This window comes from Diplotaxodon limnothrissa, linkage group LG8, assembly GCF_057381915.1.
Source record: "Diplotaxodon limnothrissa isolate DT_005_m linkage group LG8, D_limnothrissa_male_GT1.1, whole genome shotgun sequence".
Lineage (NCBI taxonomy): Eukaryota > Metazoa > Chordata > Actinopteri > Cichliformes > Cichlidae > Diplotaxodon > Diplotaxodon limnothrissa.
The window spans coordinates 24254652-24271107 of record NC_140603.1 but is presented as its reverse complement, the minus strand read 5'-3'; the positions used below and the strand labels follow the sequence as shown (position 1 = coordinate 24271107).

Sequence of the window (16456 nt, the reverse complement as noted above, 5' to 3'; positions counted from 1 at the left end):
TATTTTGTATCCACAGTGTTTTCTATGCAAATATATAACAAATACTAAGGATTTCCTTTTACTTTTTTATAGGTTTCGTTATTTTCCCGAATGTGTAATGGCTCAGTCATACTTGAGTATAAAATAGGATGACAACCTCCTTGCTGCTAAAAAAAATCTGTGATTGCACAATGATTTTTTTTCACATTTAGTAACCGATTGCACCTGGTTACCCAGAGGCTGAGTGTGTAACACTTTCAGCCTGTGGGAGGCTACTGGGAATTGCAAGACAGCTGCACAGGTCACCTGATGGGAGGCAACCTGTCTCCAAACAATCACGGTCCAACTCGGACTGATTGCAATCACTCTCAGACAGATTTCTAACACACTGCAGTCAATCCGAGTACGTCTGAGTCAATGAGCACAAGTTCTCTGTGGACTTGAACAAACTCATTGCCAGATCTATTCTGGTCATTTCCTCCTGAGACTCAACTCATTTATTTATGTCCTCTGTAGTGAACACGCAAATCACAAAACATATTAAACTGAAAGATTTCATTCTCAGGACAATATTCCTATACAAAAAGGAAGGTTGCCAAGCAACAGTGTTATTTTGCAGTTAAATAACCGCTCTGCTGCAAATACGGGACTTTTTGTTGAAGAATTTCGGTTTCAAATCTATGAGGTTCTGGGTGGAGTCAGAATGTATGTAGTAAATGTGAATTTCTGATTAATGCGAGTTTCTGTTTATGCAGATGGCAACAAATTTGCAACAGAGGGCAACAGTTACAATTTTTGCCAATTTATCAGAGTTAATTACCATATCATCACAAACAGCTTTTTTGCTGTCATTAAACTTATTCAGTCACAGATAGCAGATAGACAACAGTCTGACCCATCATGTTGCTGTTTAATCATTGACTTGATGTACCAAAGTTGGTTTGAAGGTGAAACCTGACTGTAAGATGTGGTCTCGGTCTTTCAGTGACAACAAGGTTGCAAGTTTTGCTTTTCTTGATGTGACGCTAGCATAAAGAAGGCTTTAAAACACTCTTCAGACCATTATTCACTATATATGGACATAACTACGCCTGCATAAACTCTTTGTACTGAGCCATATTGTTGAAAACAAAATGTTTTGAAAGTTCTGAGCATGGACAGTGAAGTTAGGATTATGCTGCAACATGTGTGACAATGGGGCATTTCAAGCCAACAGGCAGGCAGGTTCAGCAAGTTAATGTTTGGTCCACTCTAGACAGCCATTTTTAGAGTATCCCAGAAAGAGTACTGTCAGTCTGTCCTCTTGTTGATTGAATTTATGTTATACATTATGGTCTGGTCCCACCATTTTATACCTGTGTAATTCCAGTGTATTAGCCTGTCCCATTCTGTGGAGTGAGGCTCTCCCAAGGGCAGATGATCTCTTTGGTTCCCACTCTTTCCCGAGAGACAGCTCTGTTCTCCTCATCCTCATCCTCAGACTCAATGGGGTAGATGCGGCACTCGGGAGGAATATCCACTTTGATCTGAAAAAAGCTGAGAAATGTTTCAGAAAAAGACGAGGTCATCAGGGGCTGATCTGATATTATTTGTCACGTTAGCAACATAAACTTTTACTTTGTGTACCTTAGTAGCCCAACTAGATACAAAGTCTGCATACACAGGCATGACTAAAATACATACATTGTATGTAATATAACAATATTTACATGTGCTGTGTCAGTTAAATAAATAACTGAATATGAGATGACAGTTTTGACTTCCAGCTTTTATGCAAAGATGTTCCCATCATATTGGTTTTGTAGGAACTGTAGCTCCAATATTGCATATGTATGAATTTTTGCAATAAAAACAAAAATAAATAATTGTATTAAAAATTGAATTTCTTTTTCCTTTCTTGCAATTAACAAATAGTCCTAGTGTCCAAGTTACAGATAACAGCCTCTTCCTCAGGCCTGTTCTACAACTATTTCACTTCTTGTTTCAGCGCTTCCACCTAAATTTAAAGTAAAATAAGACTCCTGGATTGGAGCGAAAATGATGGAAAACATATGTCTTTCAAAGTAAAAGTCCTGCATGACTGTCACGTACTTGCCAATCCGTCTGGGCGGAGCCTGACTAGGTTCATCTGGGCTGATTGGCTGTATGCGGCTGCTTGTCCCGGCAGCTGGATTACATTTAGGTGACAAGCTGGCAAACATAGAGGAGGGAGTGCAGCCACGCTTGAGTAGACGACGCAGGGATAGAGCCATGCGAGACTTGGACACGTTCCCTCCTGCAGATGCTCGGGCCTCAGGGTTCCCTTCACTTTCCCCCTCACTGGCTTCCGCTCGCCGCTCAGAGGCAGAGGTGCTGTCTAAGGCCACGCTGATGGGGGACGGACAGGCTGGGGTGTGGGCCAAAAAGGGAAGAGAGGGCGAGGCGTTGGCGGAGGGGGGGTCAGTCATGCCAGAATAGACAGCGAGGTGGGGCACAGGAGTGGTAAAGCGGCACAGCTGTGAGGTCAAAGGGCAAGAGACACAAGTCAGAGGGCATCCAGACAGATAAATACATGTCTGTGTTTGGAATTTTTTTAGCAGATGGTTCCCTGAATACATCACTATTCTGTTTACAGACCTAACAAGAGACATAACACGCAAAAGGTTTCATAACATCAACTTCATTATAACAATATAGAGCCCTCTCACTTTCTGTAACCACAGGAAATTAATATTTAGCCTCCAAGACAATCTCACTGTCCGCTCAAAGTAAAGAAAGGTCTGACCAGCATTCAGCTTTGCTGATTCATGATATTAAAGCTCACATTAGAGCACCACACTTTCATCTCAGAGAGCACAGCACTTTAAAAAACATAACATCTGTAACTGAGTAGGGAAAATGGGCTTTGATAGCGTATCCTGATTTTCCAGCTGTTTTTTGTCCTCAGGCTGACATACCCCTGGGACAAATGCCTCAGTGCCTATGATGTCATAACAGTGAGTCCTGCTCCAGATGGAAAAACAATAACAACTTTTTTGTTTTAAGTGATGACGATAACAGTCATCACTTTTATCATCAACCCATGATATCAGTGTTGGTCTCAAAACCCCACAGTGCTGCGATGATTACCCGAGATCTTCATAATGTGTTATCCCATTTGCCTATGATGCCGTTTCTTGTCTGTCGACTTCAAAGTATTTTAAAATATGTTCTCCCCATTCTGCACAATTGTTTGCAGGTGCCTTGCCTGAGGCACATAAATCTGCTTTTGCAATACTGATAAAAAATTTCCAGAATATTCTTATGAGCTATCACAGGGTCGGCAGTAGCCCAGGAGATTTTTGATTCTAGCTCTCACTGTTGCTTGTTGCCTGCAGCATTTTAATTTTACCTTAAATGGATATCCAACCTAAGCATCACAGGCATTGTGAATGGAGGCACGTTTCTGTTTTATTAGCTAAATCCAGAATTTTTTTTCTTGCCAAATAAATTTGTAGTACACTCCTTTTAACTTGTTTTGCCCTTAGCTTCAGTTTCCTATTGTTTAACTCTGCTTTTTAGCAAAGGGAAATGTAAGCTATAAAATATAACGGCAATGCTCATCAGTTTTGATAGGTGGAGAACCATACCTCACTCTATGGTGGAAAAATGCTGTTTTAATAAGTTAATATGCATTTTAATATCATCTCAATGATCAAGCTGTAGAAACAAGCGTATGTTTACAACAAGTGCAAATGGTTAAGTAAATTTGCAAACTTATGTTGGTCTTAACGTTGCACTTTCGCATCACAAAAAAGCAGGTTTTGAAAGAAAGAAACAATGGAAGGAAGGAAGGAAGGAAGGAAGGAAGGAAGGAAGGAAGGAAGGAATTTGAATGCATTGCGCTACAATCGAATTAAATGGAAAAATGAAAACGGTGAATAAATGACGGCTTAAGTCCAAACACATAAGTATGAGGTGGTTTTATGAATGTTTTATTACCTTATGACTGATAACAAAGACAACTCAAAACATACTAAACAACAGTGAATGCACAGAGATGGACAGCACAGTAAATGTATCATGACAAACAAAAAAGCAGACAACACTTACAGCTTACATGGACGTAAATGTCAGCGATGACAATAGATGGCTATTTGTCTTCTTCTTGTAGTAATTTATTAACATGAGTTGCAAAAAAAGGTTGGTTCAGATTTTGAAACATGCATTTCCAAAGACGTCAAACATGTGACTCACACAGAAATATAAAGTATGTTTACATAGAGCCTGATCGATATACGATTTTTAAGACCGATATGTGTTGATTTGAAAATCGAATATTTTGACACATATCCTAAAATCTACCTATGCAGCATCAATGCACAAACATGATTAAAGTTGTTATGAGGCACAACAACTTCAATTCTTTAAATTTTAAAAATTTTATTTATCAGTCATGACCAATATGGATACCAATAGATCAGCAAACAGCTAATTTCAGCAGATATATCAGCACGCTGATAAATTAGCTGGGCTCTGGTCTATGACTCTTCACTGAAAGGTCTAATAGCAACATATTATAGATGTTTTCTAATTTATTATATAACATTATATCCTGTCTAAACATATAATGTATTACATGTATTATATGTAACTACTATAGCAATTAGACAAATAAAATTAGTCATTTTTAACTGAGGTGCGACGAGGAGGCGCCTCTTTGCCCTGTTGGCTGAGTTTGCTCATGACCTGTGTGATGTCAACAGGGGCACTGGCGGCCATCTTGGCCTTTTGCTCCTGCTCCTGTTGCCGGATGATGATGGGACTGAGACTGGGCCGTCTGTTTCTTGCATTTTGCTCCAACTGGGAGTCACTGGGATGATGTATGGGGAGGGGAAAAGAAACAGGAACAAGGTAAGAGTTGAAAGTTGAAAATTCAGGATTGTCTTTAAGAGTACGGAGGAGAGAAGAGAAAATTTGAGGTTTATGTTATATATTTGTTAGGGTTGTTTAGACTGCAACATTCCTTTTTGCTGTGACTAAGACGTATTTTCTGTTAGTCAAACTAAAACCTTCAAATAAATCTTCCAACAATGTCTGAGAAAAGCTCCACAAATTCAATGCAAAAAGTGCCTCTTACCTGAACTTGTGTTCCTCGGGACATACGGCCTTCTTCGTTGTTTCCTTAAACACTGGAGATTTTAGGTATCGGCCATATGAGTCCTGCAAAATGCAAAATGCTATCAGTTGGTCCAGTGAGTTGGTCTCTTACAGGTACAGATACAACCCCACCGTTCCCTTGTGATTTAACCATAGACATCCAGGTCTGAAAAGTGAAGCCAATGCAGAAGTGCCTTAAACTTCCTTTCTTTACAGTGGCCAGCAGGGGGCACCTCATCTGGTCACAAAGTTCATATTGTATAAAGGTCAATGAGAACATTATCCTGCTACTTAATCATTTATGACACCAGTTAACATTTTTTTGTGAGTTTATAGTCTCAATAAAAGTCTAATCTGATACTTTGTGATGTTTAGTTTCAAATCATGCTCCCATTTAGAGCAAATTACACACGTTGCTATAGCATGGGCATGCATAGCGCCATCAGCTCCACAGTCAGCTCAAACCAAAATCCAAAAAGGTGTTTTAATTTATGCAGTCTCTGCACTGATCACACCTACTGACATGTTTACTGACCTTCTTCATGAGCATGTAGATGTGAGTCTGGGCTGCATCCAGGACGTATCTGTGTGGGTGTTTCAGACCTTTCACTGTGATTTCCATCGTCTTTCCATCGATGTTGATCCATCGTGGAGCACCGCGTGCCAGGAAAGTCCTGAGATCAATGAAAGTGGGAGGAATGAAGAGGAAATGCTTTGACACTTACATGGAAAAACCTCAAAAGCCAGATAAAAACTTCTTCTTCAGTAAAGATGTGAGAAAAAAAATATCCACTGCATTGTTTTCATCATTTAATCATCAGTTAAAGTAACACTATACTTGCAGGTAAAGTTCACTACATGCAAAGTTTAGATTTAAACTGTAATTAATCTAAGGCGTATTATTTCTGGATGATGGCAACCAAAATTTGTATTAATTCTCAGTTTTATTTTAAGTTTTAATCTTTAATCTTTATTAATTAAAAATAATTGAGTGAATTTAATGTTAAAAATAAAAATTAAAAACACTGAATGTCCAACATGTATTTGTGTCACTATTAAACTAATAAATATAACTATTAAAGAGTCATAAATCACTGTCAGTAAACATAGTTGGCGATTTTTAAATCAAATAATACTTTCTTCTCCACTGTCTTCAATATTTACCAGAAGACTAATATATTCTTCAAGAAGTTCTTACTTGTAGATCTGCTCTGCTTTCTCTTTCATTGTCGCAGCAGTGCCCCACTTCAGATCCTCACAACCTTCCCAGAATGCCAAGTTCTCACCTGAGTAGGTTTAGAGAAAATAACCAGATATAAACTCAGATTATTCCTAACCCCTTCTACTGAAGGAAAGCTTAACATCAGGACCAACAGTGACTTTAAATTGCATCAGACTATCATACCGCTGAACTCTTTCTTTAGGAACAGTCTGAAGTCATCTCGTCCTCGAGGGTCTGAAAGGAGCTCTCCAAAGCTGAACGTCCACCTCTCCACACGCATTTTAGTGGGTATTTCCACACTGTGCCGCACAGATAACAAAAACAAAATATTCTTAATTATTGTCCAAAATCAGTGATTTCTATAAGTATAATCATCTTACGCACTTGGGCATATTCAAAGCCCAGTATGTGACGTCATCAGTGAGCCAGGGGTTGCTGGGAGGACACTTGGACAGAAAAGGGTCGTGGCCTTTATAAGTGGCGCAGTATTTCACCAACCTGCAGTGGAGGGAAAAACACGTCACCATCGACCACACTGAAGGAAAATAACGTCTTTAACCATTAATGATGCAGCCACACAGAAACAGTAAAGCAAGTGCAGCCAAGCCTACAGGAGGCATAACTCACATTATCTAATCCCTCATCAGTCAGAGAACAGCAAATACACTTGACAATACATGTTTGTCTACTGTGAAGATTCTCATTTTCTTTTTATTTGCTGGAAAGACACGTGGGAAATATGTCAAAGATTCAAGTGAACTTTCTACTAGCTAGCCACTGAGCTAGCTACTTATCATATAATCAGGGCCAGTATTTTTCTTTTTTTTACTGAGAAACTGAGACTGTTGTGGAGGGCTCCACCAATAAGCTTAAGCAGCCCTCCACAACGGTCCCACTTTCTCATCAGCTTTAACCTGTCTGACCTTTACAGATCACTCAGTGGGGTTATGCTGAAACTAATGTGCGTGTGTTACTTTAAGGCATACAGCTAATGGAGCAGCCAGGGTATAGGAGGGGTACTGGTTTGCTACAGATAGTAGCGAGCTTCTTATATGAGGGACTGTCTTACGCGCCAATGGACACTGATGATTTCACTCTGGGACGCATGATGGACTGCTGGGTGAAAATCATCTACAGGGAGAGAAATGACAGCCAGAATAACACAGAGCTGCCACTATACGTGATCAATAAAACATCCAACAAGTGAGTAGAAAAAAACTTACGATCCTCTCGTAGTCATCGGGTGTTTTTGCCTGAGGAAAAATGTATTAAAAGTATGAGTACAGATAATAAGCCATATACTTTATGACTTCACAGTTAGGACACTGTATGTATTTCTGCACAGAAAAAAGCACTGTTTTATACATCACTTCTTTATCATTGTTGGACTCATGATGAACACTTGTGAACACTAACCTTCAACATCATTTCACAACCTGAGCTGAGATTCAGGTACTTTTTTTTTGTTAGCAAGTATTATAGCAAGTGCATTCATGAGGTGATGTGAGTGTGTGCAGATGTGTTCACAACCAGCCTAAAAGTCTGGGATTTGAAAACATAGCCGTAGGAAATGCCTGCAGAGAAGAAGAAAGGAAAAGAGAAGGCCTTAATTTTAATAAAAGAAAACAGCATACATATCATTTACTGTACCTGCATTAATGCATTAAAGCTTCTTATGGGATATAAGCTGATTGAAAGGAATTATGTTCATGCGGGTCAGGCAGAGACTCACCTGTTACCTCGTGTGCATTTGGATCTATTAGTCTTTCCAGTCCATAGTCCATGGCACTCACAGTCCCTGGCTACATACACATCAACAAAAGAGAATTACACAGTGTTTACCAAAGGACTAATTAATTAAACAGATGGCTGTTTTATAATGCTAATCATCAGCGGATAATGTGTCGTACTTCTCATGGCCATCTCAAACAAGAAGAGGCCAATCACCAAATTCACTCTTGGTCATTATGAATACATCTTCAAGTACTTTATTTGTTTCCCACGGGGGGCTTTAAAATGCATTAACTTTAAATCACATTTAGCAGTCATTACGATCAATCTGAACCTGTAAGATGAAGTTTTAAGGACAGCATATGTTATTTACATCAAGGTGTCATTATATTTATTTTTCAACATGAAACATCTGTTTCTGCTTTTATTGAATACTGATTTTTTTTAGAAAAGGTCAAAAGTTTCTTCCTTTTTAAATTGTGCATCTTAAATTAAGAGTGTGCATATCTGATTTAGTATTTAGAAGGAATGAAATGCTTGAAGGCTGGAAGACGGAAGAAATATCTATCCTTTTTGTCTGAAAAGCTTTAAAATACACAAACCAACAAATGCAAAGCAGTTAATACTCTGATTTTGTAAGTATCAATCGGCCACAGCATTTAAACTTCCTGTCTAATACTGTGTCAGCAGACACAGGAGCCCCTTTTGTGTCTGACAGCAGGACGTTTGATCGAACTGGGATTTAAGAACTTCGGATGGGTTAGTTGTAGTTGTACCTCAAAATTCCCGGCAGAACTTGACCTATCAGCTTTTAACGTTGGTAGCTGATTAATATGCTTTATTGCTTTATTTTACAGCATGCATATGGAAATCTCAACTGAGGGATTGACAACAGAGCACCCTTGCAGCGATAACTCATGTGCCATGAGACACAAATTAGTGCCAGTGCCAGTGACCCTCGTTAGGTCAAAGTCTTCTGTGCATACACTATATTGCCAAAGGATTCACTCACCCATCCAAATTATTTAATTTCAGGTGTTCCAATCACTTCTGTGGCCACAGACATAAAATCAAGCACCTGGCGTGTAGACTGCTTCTGCAAACACTCACAGATCTTAGGAACTCAGTGAATTCCAGCGTGGTACTGTGGTAGGATGCCACCTGTACAACAAGTCAAGGCATGAGTAGGCAGAGTGGGGTCAGCAGATACTGAGGTGCATAGTGTACAGAGGTCATGAACTTTCTGCAGAGTTGAGCACTACAGACCTCCAAACTTCACGTGTGCCTTCAGATATGCTCAAGAACAGCATGTAGAGAGATTCATGGAATGGATTTCCAATGCTGAGAAGCTGCATTCAAGCCTTACGTTACCAAGTACAATAGAAAAGCGTCATATGCAGTGGTGTGAAGCATGCCCAACCTAGACGTGCTCTCTGGAATGATGAATCATGCTTCTCTGTCTGGCAATACAATGGATAAGTAGTTCCAGTGAAAGGAACTGTTAATGCTTCAGCATACCAAGACAATTCTGGACAATTTCATGCTCTCAAGCATGGCAATAGTCCCTTCCTGTTCCAACATGACTGTGCACCAGGGCACAAAGCAAGATCCATAAAGACATTAAAGAGCAATTCTGGTGTGGAAGAACTTGACTGGCCTGCAGAGTCCTAATCCAAAAGAACACCTTTGGAGCAGAGACCAGGAGCTAGGCCTTCTGATCCAACATCAGTGTCTGACCTCACAAATGGGATTCTGGAAGAATGGCCAAAGGTTCCCATAGACACACTCATAAACTTTATAGAAAACCTTCCAAGAAGAGTTGAAATAGTTATAGCTTCAGAGGATGGGCCGACATCATAATAAACCCTGTGGCTTAAGATTGGGATGTCACTCAAGTTCATACGCATGTGAATGAAGACAAGCAAATACTTTTGGCAATATAGTGTACCTCACTTCTGAAAGGACACAACACAAGTCACAGAGCACAGGCTACAACGTGCTACATTACTGAAAAGGTCACCAGTAGTCAACACAATATTCTTCCTAAAGGCTGAAGTCATAAACAATGAAAAGCACAACTGTTTAACATTATGCACTTAACTGTGTTTTTATTATGGCCCTACTTTATATGATGTGACCATATAGTTTATGGTCACATATATTATGCAACCAAAACTTTAGAAAGACATATTTCTGCAATATGAGAGATGTTTGTGCAGGAAAATCCCAGTAGATCAGCAGTTTCTGAAGTGAGAATATCCTCAAACATCTTTGCACCTAATCAAATGACTGCAAACCAATTAACTCATGGGAAACACATGGGTCTTTGGTTGGGAGCTGTCACTGTCTTTGGTAACTGTTCTAGCTGTAATCCAGCATCACAGCACAAGAAGCTCGATGTGCACAAGGTGCAAACCACTGTACCACTTTCTCCCATGCAGTGTGAAATATTAATCAGTTGTGCCCTTTTCCTCTGACTGGACATGCAGTGGTAATGAGACATCATGGGTAGAGATAATGAGATACCTTGGGAAGTACTGCAGTGTGGTGCAATTTACTTTCTTACTTCTCTGTTTACCTGCAATGTACCAATATCTGCTGTTTACTGTTCAGGCTTGATAACTATATCTGTGCATGTATGCTTATATTATCTCATGTTGTGGGGACATAAATGTGTTTATATAATCACATAGTGAGGCCCAGCTCCTTTTGGTGGCAAAAAGCCATTCTCATTCACGCAAATCATAAAGGACTTGGTTGAGTGACGGCTAGTCTAAGTCTTCAAATATAAATTCACAAACGTCTTCTGTAGTGATAGAAACATGCATGTGTGTGTTCTCACCGGAGGTCTATGAACCACCCAGTAGGCTCTTTCCTGACAGTCAAACACCACACGGTCCGGTTTCTTTCTCTCCTTCGCAGCTCTAAAACCCAACCCAAACACAGAGAGTCATAACACATTGTTACCCTTAACGCTTCCCGACATCACTGAGCTTCCTGCACACCCACCTATACTGCTCTTTAGCTTGCATCACTATAAAATCCCATTTATGATTCATCCACTTGTGAAGATGGTTGTACTGCTCCTGAGGACATAAAACAACACCTCAGTAAATGCCAATAGAGAAAATTAATTGCCGTGGGATTCGTGTCCAATTCTCACCTGCTCGTGCAGCTCCAAGATTCCTTTCTTACGTATGTTTCTCTTTGCCAGGTAGATTGCTTCAGTAACAAAAACATAGATGGATGTTAACGGTAAGTGATTCTTAGTAACAGGATGCATTCAGATACACTCACCATAATCTGTATCCTCAACAGGCCACTGCTGTGTGGGCCAGAAATATGGTGTCTGGAAACAATGAAGGGCAGAGGTGATGATTAGCAGTAAGCGTTTTTGTGAGTGGGATTCATTTCTTGCAGATTTAAGGGTGTTTTTTGTTGGTTGTTTTCAATTTGCAGTCATTCAGGAAACTAAAGCCAGACTAATTTGGGGTTTCACATCATAAAATAAATACGACGGAAATTGGTTTTACCTCGCTTTAGTGGTTTTTGTGTCTTGTAATGGTAAACTCTTTTATTATCTAATCATTGCATGTTACAGCAGAGATGCTAAACCCATTACAGAAAATCTGGCACATGCCGCTTTCTGGAACCAATTTACCAATGGGAAATTACCATGGTCAATAATGTTGATAAAATGAATCAGTTAATATATTAAAAATAATGACTGAATGCAGAATTAAATATGTATATCACACTGAAAAAAATCTCTCAAAAAACTAAAAATATCCCCAAAATTTTCTGACAGTAAATTCTAATTTTTACCAAAATGTACGGGCATTTCTATGTATTGTAAAAATGCAATGCATAGTGAAAAACATCCATAAAAAGTAATATGGAAAATTCCTTTATTTTAAAAATGGTGAATGTTTTTACAAAGATGTTTGTTTTATTTCAGTGTAGGGCCTTTCTGTCTTTTTTTTGAAGAAGAAAAAAAGTATTTAAAAAAAAACATTATTCTGCACTGAAAAAAATGCAGCACTGTTTTAAACTGAAGGAATTTTACATTTAATTTTTACACATTTTTGAAAATAAAGGTTTCTCACATTTTTACATTTTTGGATGGAAAAACTTCCAGGAAGTGCATGATTTTACTTCACAAGGCTCGATCAACCTTTTTTTTTAACCTTCCATGGCTCTGCATTTTTATTTTGAACTTACATGATATACCGACATAATTATTCTTAGAAGTTGCTATGTGCTCAGGCTAAGAGACACAGCAACTTTCTAGCCTTTACATCAAATGAATTTGATGTACTGATGTGTTTTTATCACAATCTTTTAGGCTCTGCACCTAATAAATTAGCAACTGCTCTGTTGTTTTCTGTTTTCTTGTAGGTAAACAACAGTCACACTTAAATGACCTTTGCAAGCATTTCAGTTTACACTGCATTTTTTGCATGAGTTGTGGAGTCACTAGATAGCAGGAACAGGAGTGCACACTATGTGTGTTTCTGCATGACTATGTGCATCCCTTTTTTTACATTTTAACAACATGCAAAAACACTGTTCAGTGTGCAGCAATGAAAACTAAATCTTCCCATAACCAGAAATACTGTTTTGGAAGATCGTTTGGCTTTGCTGCAGCTGAGATTTTGGCTAAGCTTTAAAATGTGGTGTGTTTACCTGGAAGCGATACAGGGATGCATCTGGTTTGACCACTAAACGCTTGTGGTCTTGTATAGGGTAGATGTATCCTAACGCCACCAGCATGGAGCCAAAACTCCTCGCCTCTGAATAAAAAAGACAGATTTGCTATAAATGAGGTTCTATCACCAATTTTCACTGTCAGCTAACATGATAACATCCTAAAACTGTCTTCTTTTTATCAAAACACACACTTTGAACTGGGATGGCATCAGCTGCCTGATCTCTCACCTTGTGCATCGATTTGGAATCTGTCTGCTAACCACACAACTATGTCTTCACCTGAGGAAAAAGGACTCAAGGTCAGAAGTAACAAAGAATCTATGGAAATAAACAACACTAGTCAAAAGGGCAGCTTGAACAGCAAACAACTTTAAATATACTGTATGTTGTTTATGTCCATCAGTGCATGCCTGTAAATGCCAGAAAGCTAATGTCAAAGAGAGACATGGAAGGAGAAAAGGGAGGAGGAGAAGGATGACAAGTGAAGAAGAGAGAAAATGACAGAAAGGCAAAGGAAAGAAACAAGAGGAAGAAAGAAACTAAGAAAGGAAAGGAAAGGAAAGCTTGTGAGATGAAAGAAAGGGGGAAAGGGGGAGGAAAAGGAAACAGGAAAAGCAAAGGAATCAGAGATGGAGAGAAAACAAAACAGCAAAGAAAGTGAGAGAGGGAAGTGGAGAGAGCAGCAGAGAAGAAGCCTTTGGTATGTTTTCATTCATTCAGCTGTGGGCATTCAAAGCTTGCAGGTGACGTAGAAGTCTAGGTTCCCTCTCTTCTCCTCCTCCACCACCTACTGCCTGCATTCCTCTTGCTTCGGGCGCTACATGTTTGTTTCCTCTCGCCTGCTCAATCATCATCCTCCTCCTTCACCTCCTACTTCTTCCCTCTCTCTGTCTCTGAGACCATGGGGTTGTCATGGAGATGAAATCTGTAGCTCCAACACCGTGGTATCCTCTGGCGAGGCTGTGCAGGTACAGTCACTCAACGGGATAAAAATCAAGCCACTGTAGTGTATGTGAGAGTGTTTGTGTCCACTTTACCAGTAATAGCATGTGGTATTGTGGTGATAACCAGTCTCTGAGGCTGTAGCTTCACTCCCGTTGTGGGGTCCTGCATCTCGAGGACCACCTTCTCCGCCTGCTCAAAAAAAGGTTGTGAGGAGGTGTCACATCAGAGCTCACAGTGTAGGTTTTTGGGGCAGCAGATTTGATTGTAAATCCTAAATTTTGATCAGTGAAATTCACATGACGGTGATGATGATCATTAGTGTAACCTCGAGCATGCACAGCATTACCATTAACCTCTTTTCTACTTAATGAAAGGCAGAGAAAGCTGCATTAAACTGTGTCTCACTGATTAAAAAAGGGCAAATTTCCCCCCTGGGATGTTAAGGCTTGATGTGTAAGCTTGTAATTAATACTTCCTATCAGACAAATGCCGAATGATTCGGTTTCTGTTTCTCTCCAAACAACTGTTCAGCTTTTTAGTCCAATGACTGGATTACAGTTTTAATGCTGCATTAGAAAGTGGTGAGAAGCGAGATGACGGGATTGTTTCAAGCCCTGATCTCATGGCTTTTGTTTGGCTTGTGTGGGAGGTTTGTGATGACTCACTGCCCTCTAAACAGTTTTTCAGCCATCATACCATCTGATCCCAGCGCTCCCCCACAACTTAGGTGTGTACGGCAGAGGAAGAAATCCTGTAGTACATTAATTCACTTTATGTGTGTGTGTGTATGCATGTGTGAGAGAGAAAGAGAAAGAGAGTGTGTTTGTAGCTGACTCCTGGGTCTTTTTGAAGTGGCTTTGTGCTTTGAAGTCAACCTGGAGAGGCTAAGCCCCAGACTGAGCTGGACCAAAGTGGGCTTTCATTGACCAAAACACAAAGTTCTCCAGGAAATGGATTCTGTGTGTATTCCCCTGGAGAGAGGGGGACACTGTGTGAGTGCTACATCTGGAAGCTCATGTCTTGATTATTTCCTTCCATTTATTTATTTATTTTTTCTAATGTTAAAACATTCTCTTTGGTGACCATCCAACTGAATTTTAAATATGAGATGATGAATGAAGGACTGCTCTGGCTGGCCTCACACACACACACACACACACACACACACACACACACACACACACACACACACACACACACACACACACACACACACACACACACACACAATTCACACAGCGCCTGGATTAACTTCTTTCCAGCAGCTGGTTGGTGTAGATGGAGGTATTGATACTGATCCAGGCCTAATGCTTATTAAACAGAACGACCTTATCACAGTGAAAAGGTTGAAACAGAACACAGTCTGACAGCTATATAGAGTGTAAGGGGGAAGCTGACATGACATCTGATTTACAGTATGTTGGCATCATTCTGAAACACGAGTATATGAATAACATCTCTAATAACCCTTAATAACTAAAGTCCATATTATTAAAGAAATGCATTTTGCTATTGGGTTTCCCTAAAGCTTGTTGTAGTCCAAATGGTACCTGTGGGTTTTAATCCTTAATGGAATGACCATCCTTAATAAATCTATTCAATGAAAGCATTGGGATTTCCAGAGAATATTATAGATTATTATAGTGCAAATGCCAACAACAGCCTGGGTTTGTGAGGTTCCTGTAAGCCAATACAGTCCAAGCATTGCGTTAGAGAATTTATACAAGTCACTAATGATGCGTCTGCAGCAGGTATAATCTATAAGCCTGTGCTCTGGTTTACATCATCTAATGTAAGCTGTGCAGCCCACCTTTTTGAGACAAGCCATCCGTGGTCGGTACCTCTGTCCATGATCCCGGAGAACGTTTCGGATGGTCATGTTGTGTGATGCTTTGCACCGCTCTCTCTCTCGCTCTCTCTCTCTCTCACACACACATACAACACTGCTGCCGCCTGTGAGAGCCCTGTGTGTCGTGTGGGGATGCTTGAGGGGAAGTGCAACACTGATCGATGGTGATGTTGCCTTCAAATGTCCCCCCTCTAAACCTCTCACTTGGAAAAACGGAAACTGTTAATGTGCCAATATTTTATCATTTTTAAATTGAATTAGGATTAAATTACCCGTGTGGCACTTCAGGCATGTAATAAAAAGTTGACAGTTCCAATAAGAGTAACAAAGAATTGTCTAAAATAGGTTTAAGTAATTGCAATGTGAAGCCGTTTTAGTTAAGTATAGGCAATAATTTAGTGTTCTTTATCTCATCAATGCTATAAACGCAAAGACAGAAGGTCAAATACAACCACTTTCACAAAACCAAGTTATTTTCCGTCAAGATTTCAAATTGTATTGTTCTTCAGCAGAGCGTTCAACTGCAGATAGCAATATTTCCTGCAGTCTCTGAAAGCAGCATGTCTAAAAGTGTGAAACGAATCAACCAATCGGAGCGCGTCTTTTTTTTTCCAACGTGTTTCTATACTGCACCAGTAGAGGGCGACATGCCACCACCGGTCAACTCTCCTTTTTTCCTTCATATTTATTTTAATGTTAATTATGAAAACTTTATGTATTTATTTTTTACTTTAATTATAGCCGTTAACGCCTATTAATTCTTTTTATAGTGTATCGTGCAATTAGACCTCTAAAACTTGAAAATGTATTCGCGTGTAAATTTCAGTATGCTGCTTATAAAGTTATTTTTGTGTGTTTCCATTCAAACGTAGCTACGGACAATATTACGTGTTTATGTGAGG

General features: G+C 39.6%; 1 protein-coding gene across 1 annotated transcript; it reads right to left on the bottom strand.

The window, feature by feature from the left end:
* Positions 1-1352: 1352 nt before the first annotated feature.
* LOC146626984 (regulator of G protein signaling 9-like) lies at positions 1353-15584 on the bottom strand. Its single transcript, XM_085360953.1, has 19 exons — positions 15516-15584; positions 13798-13894; positions 12989-13039; positions 12737-12843; positions 11348-11399; positions 11214-11272; positions 11060-11136; positions 10893-10974; positions 8059-8121; positions 7543-7572; positions 7389-7450; positions 6704-6817; positions 6503-6618; positions 6296-6383; positions 5633-5771; positions 5078-5160; positions 4687-4810; positions 2071-2474; positions 1353-1515 (listed from the first exon to the last, which is right to left on the bottom strand). The coding sequence occupies exons 1-19, from the start codon at positions 15582-15584 to the stop codon at positions 1353-1355; spliced, it is 1980 nt and encodes a 659-aa protein (XP_085217079.1).
* Positions 15585-16456: the final 872 nt, after the last annotated feature.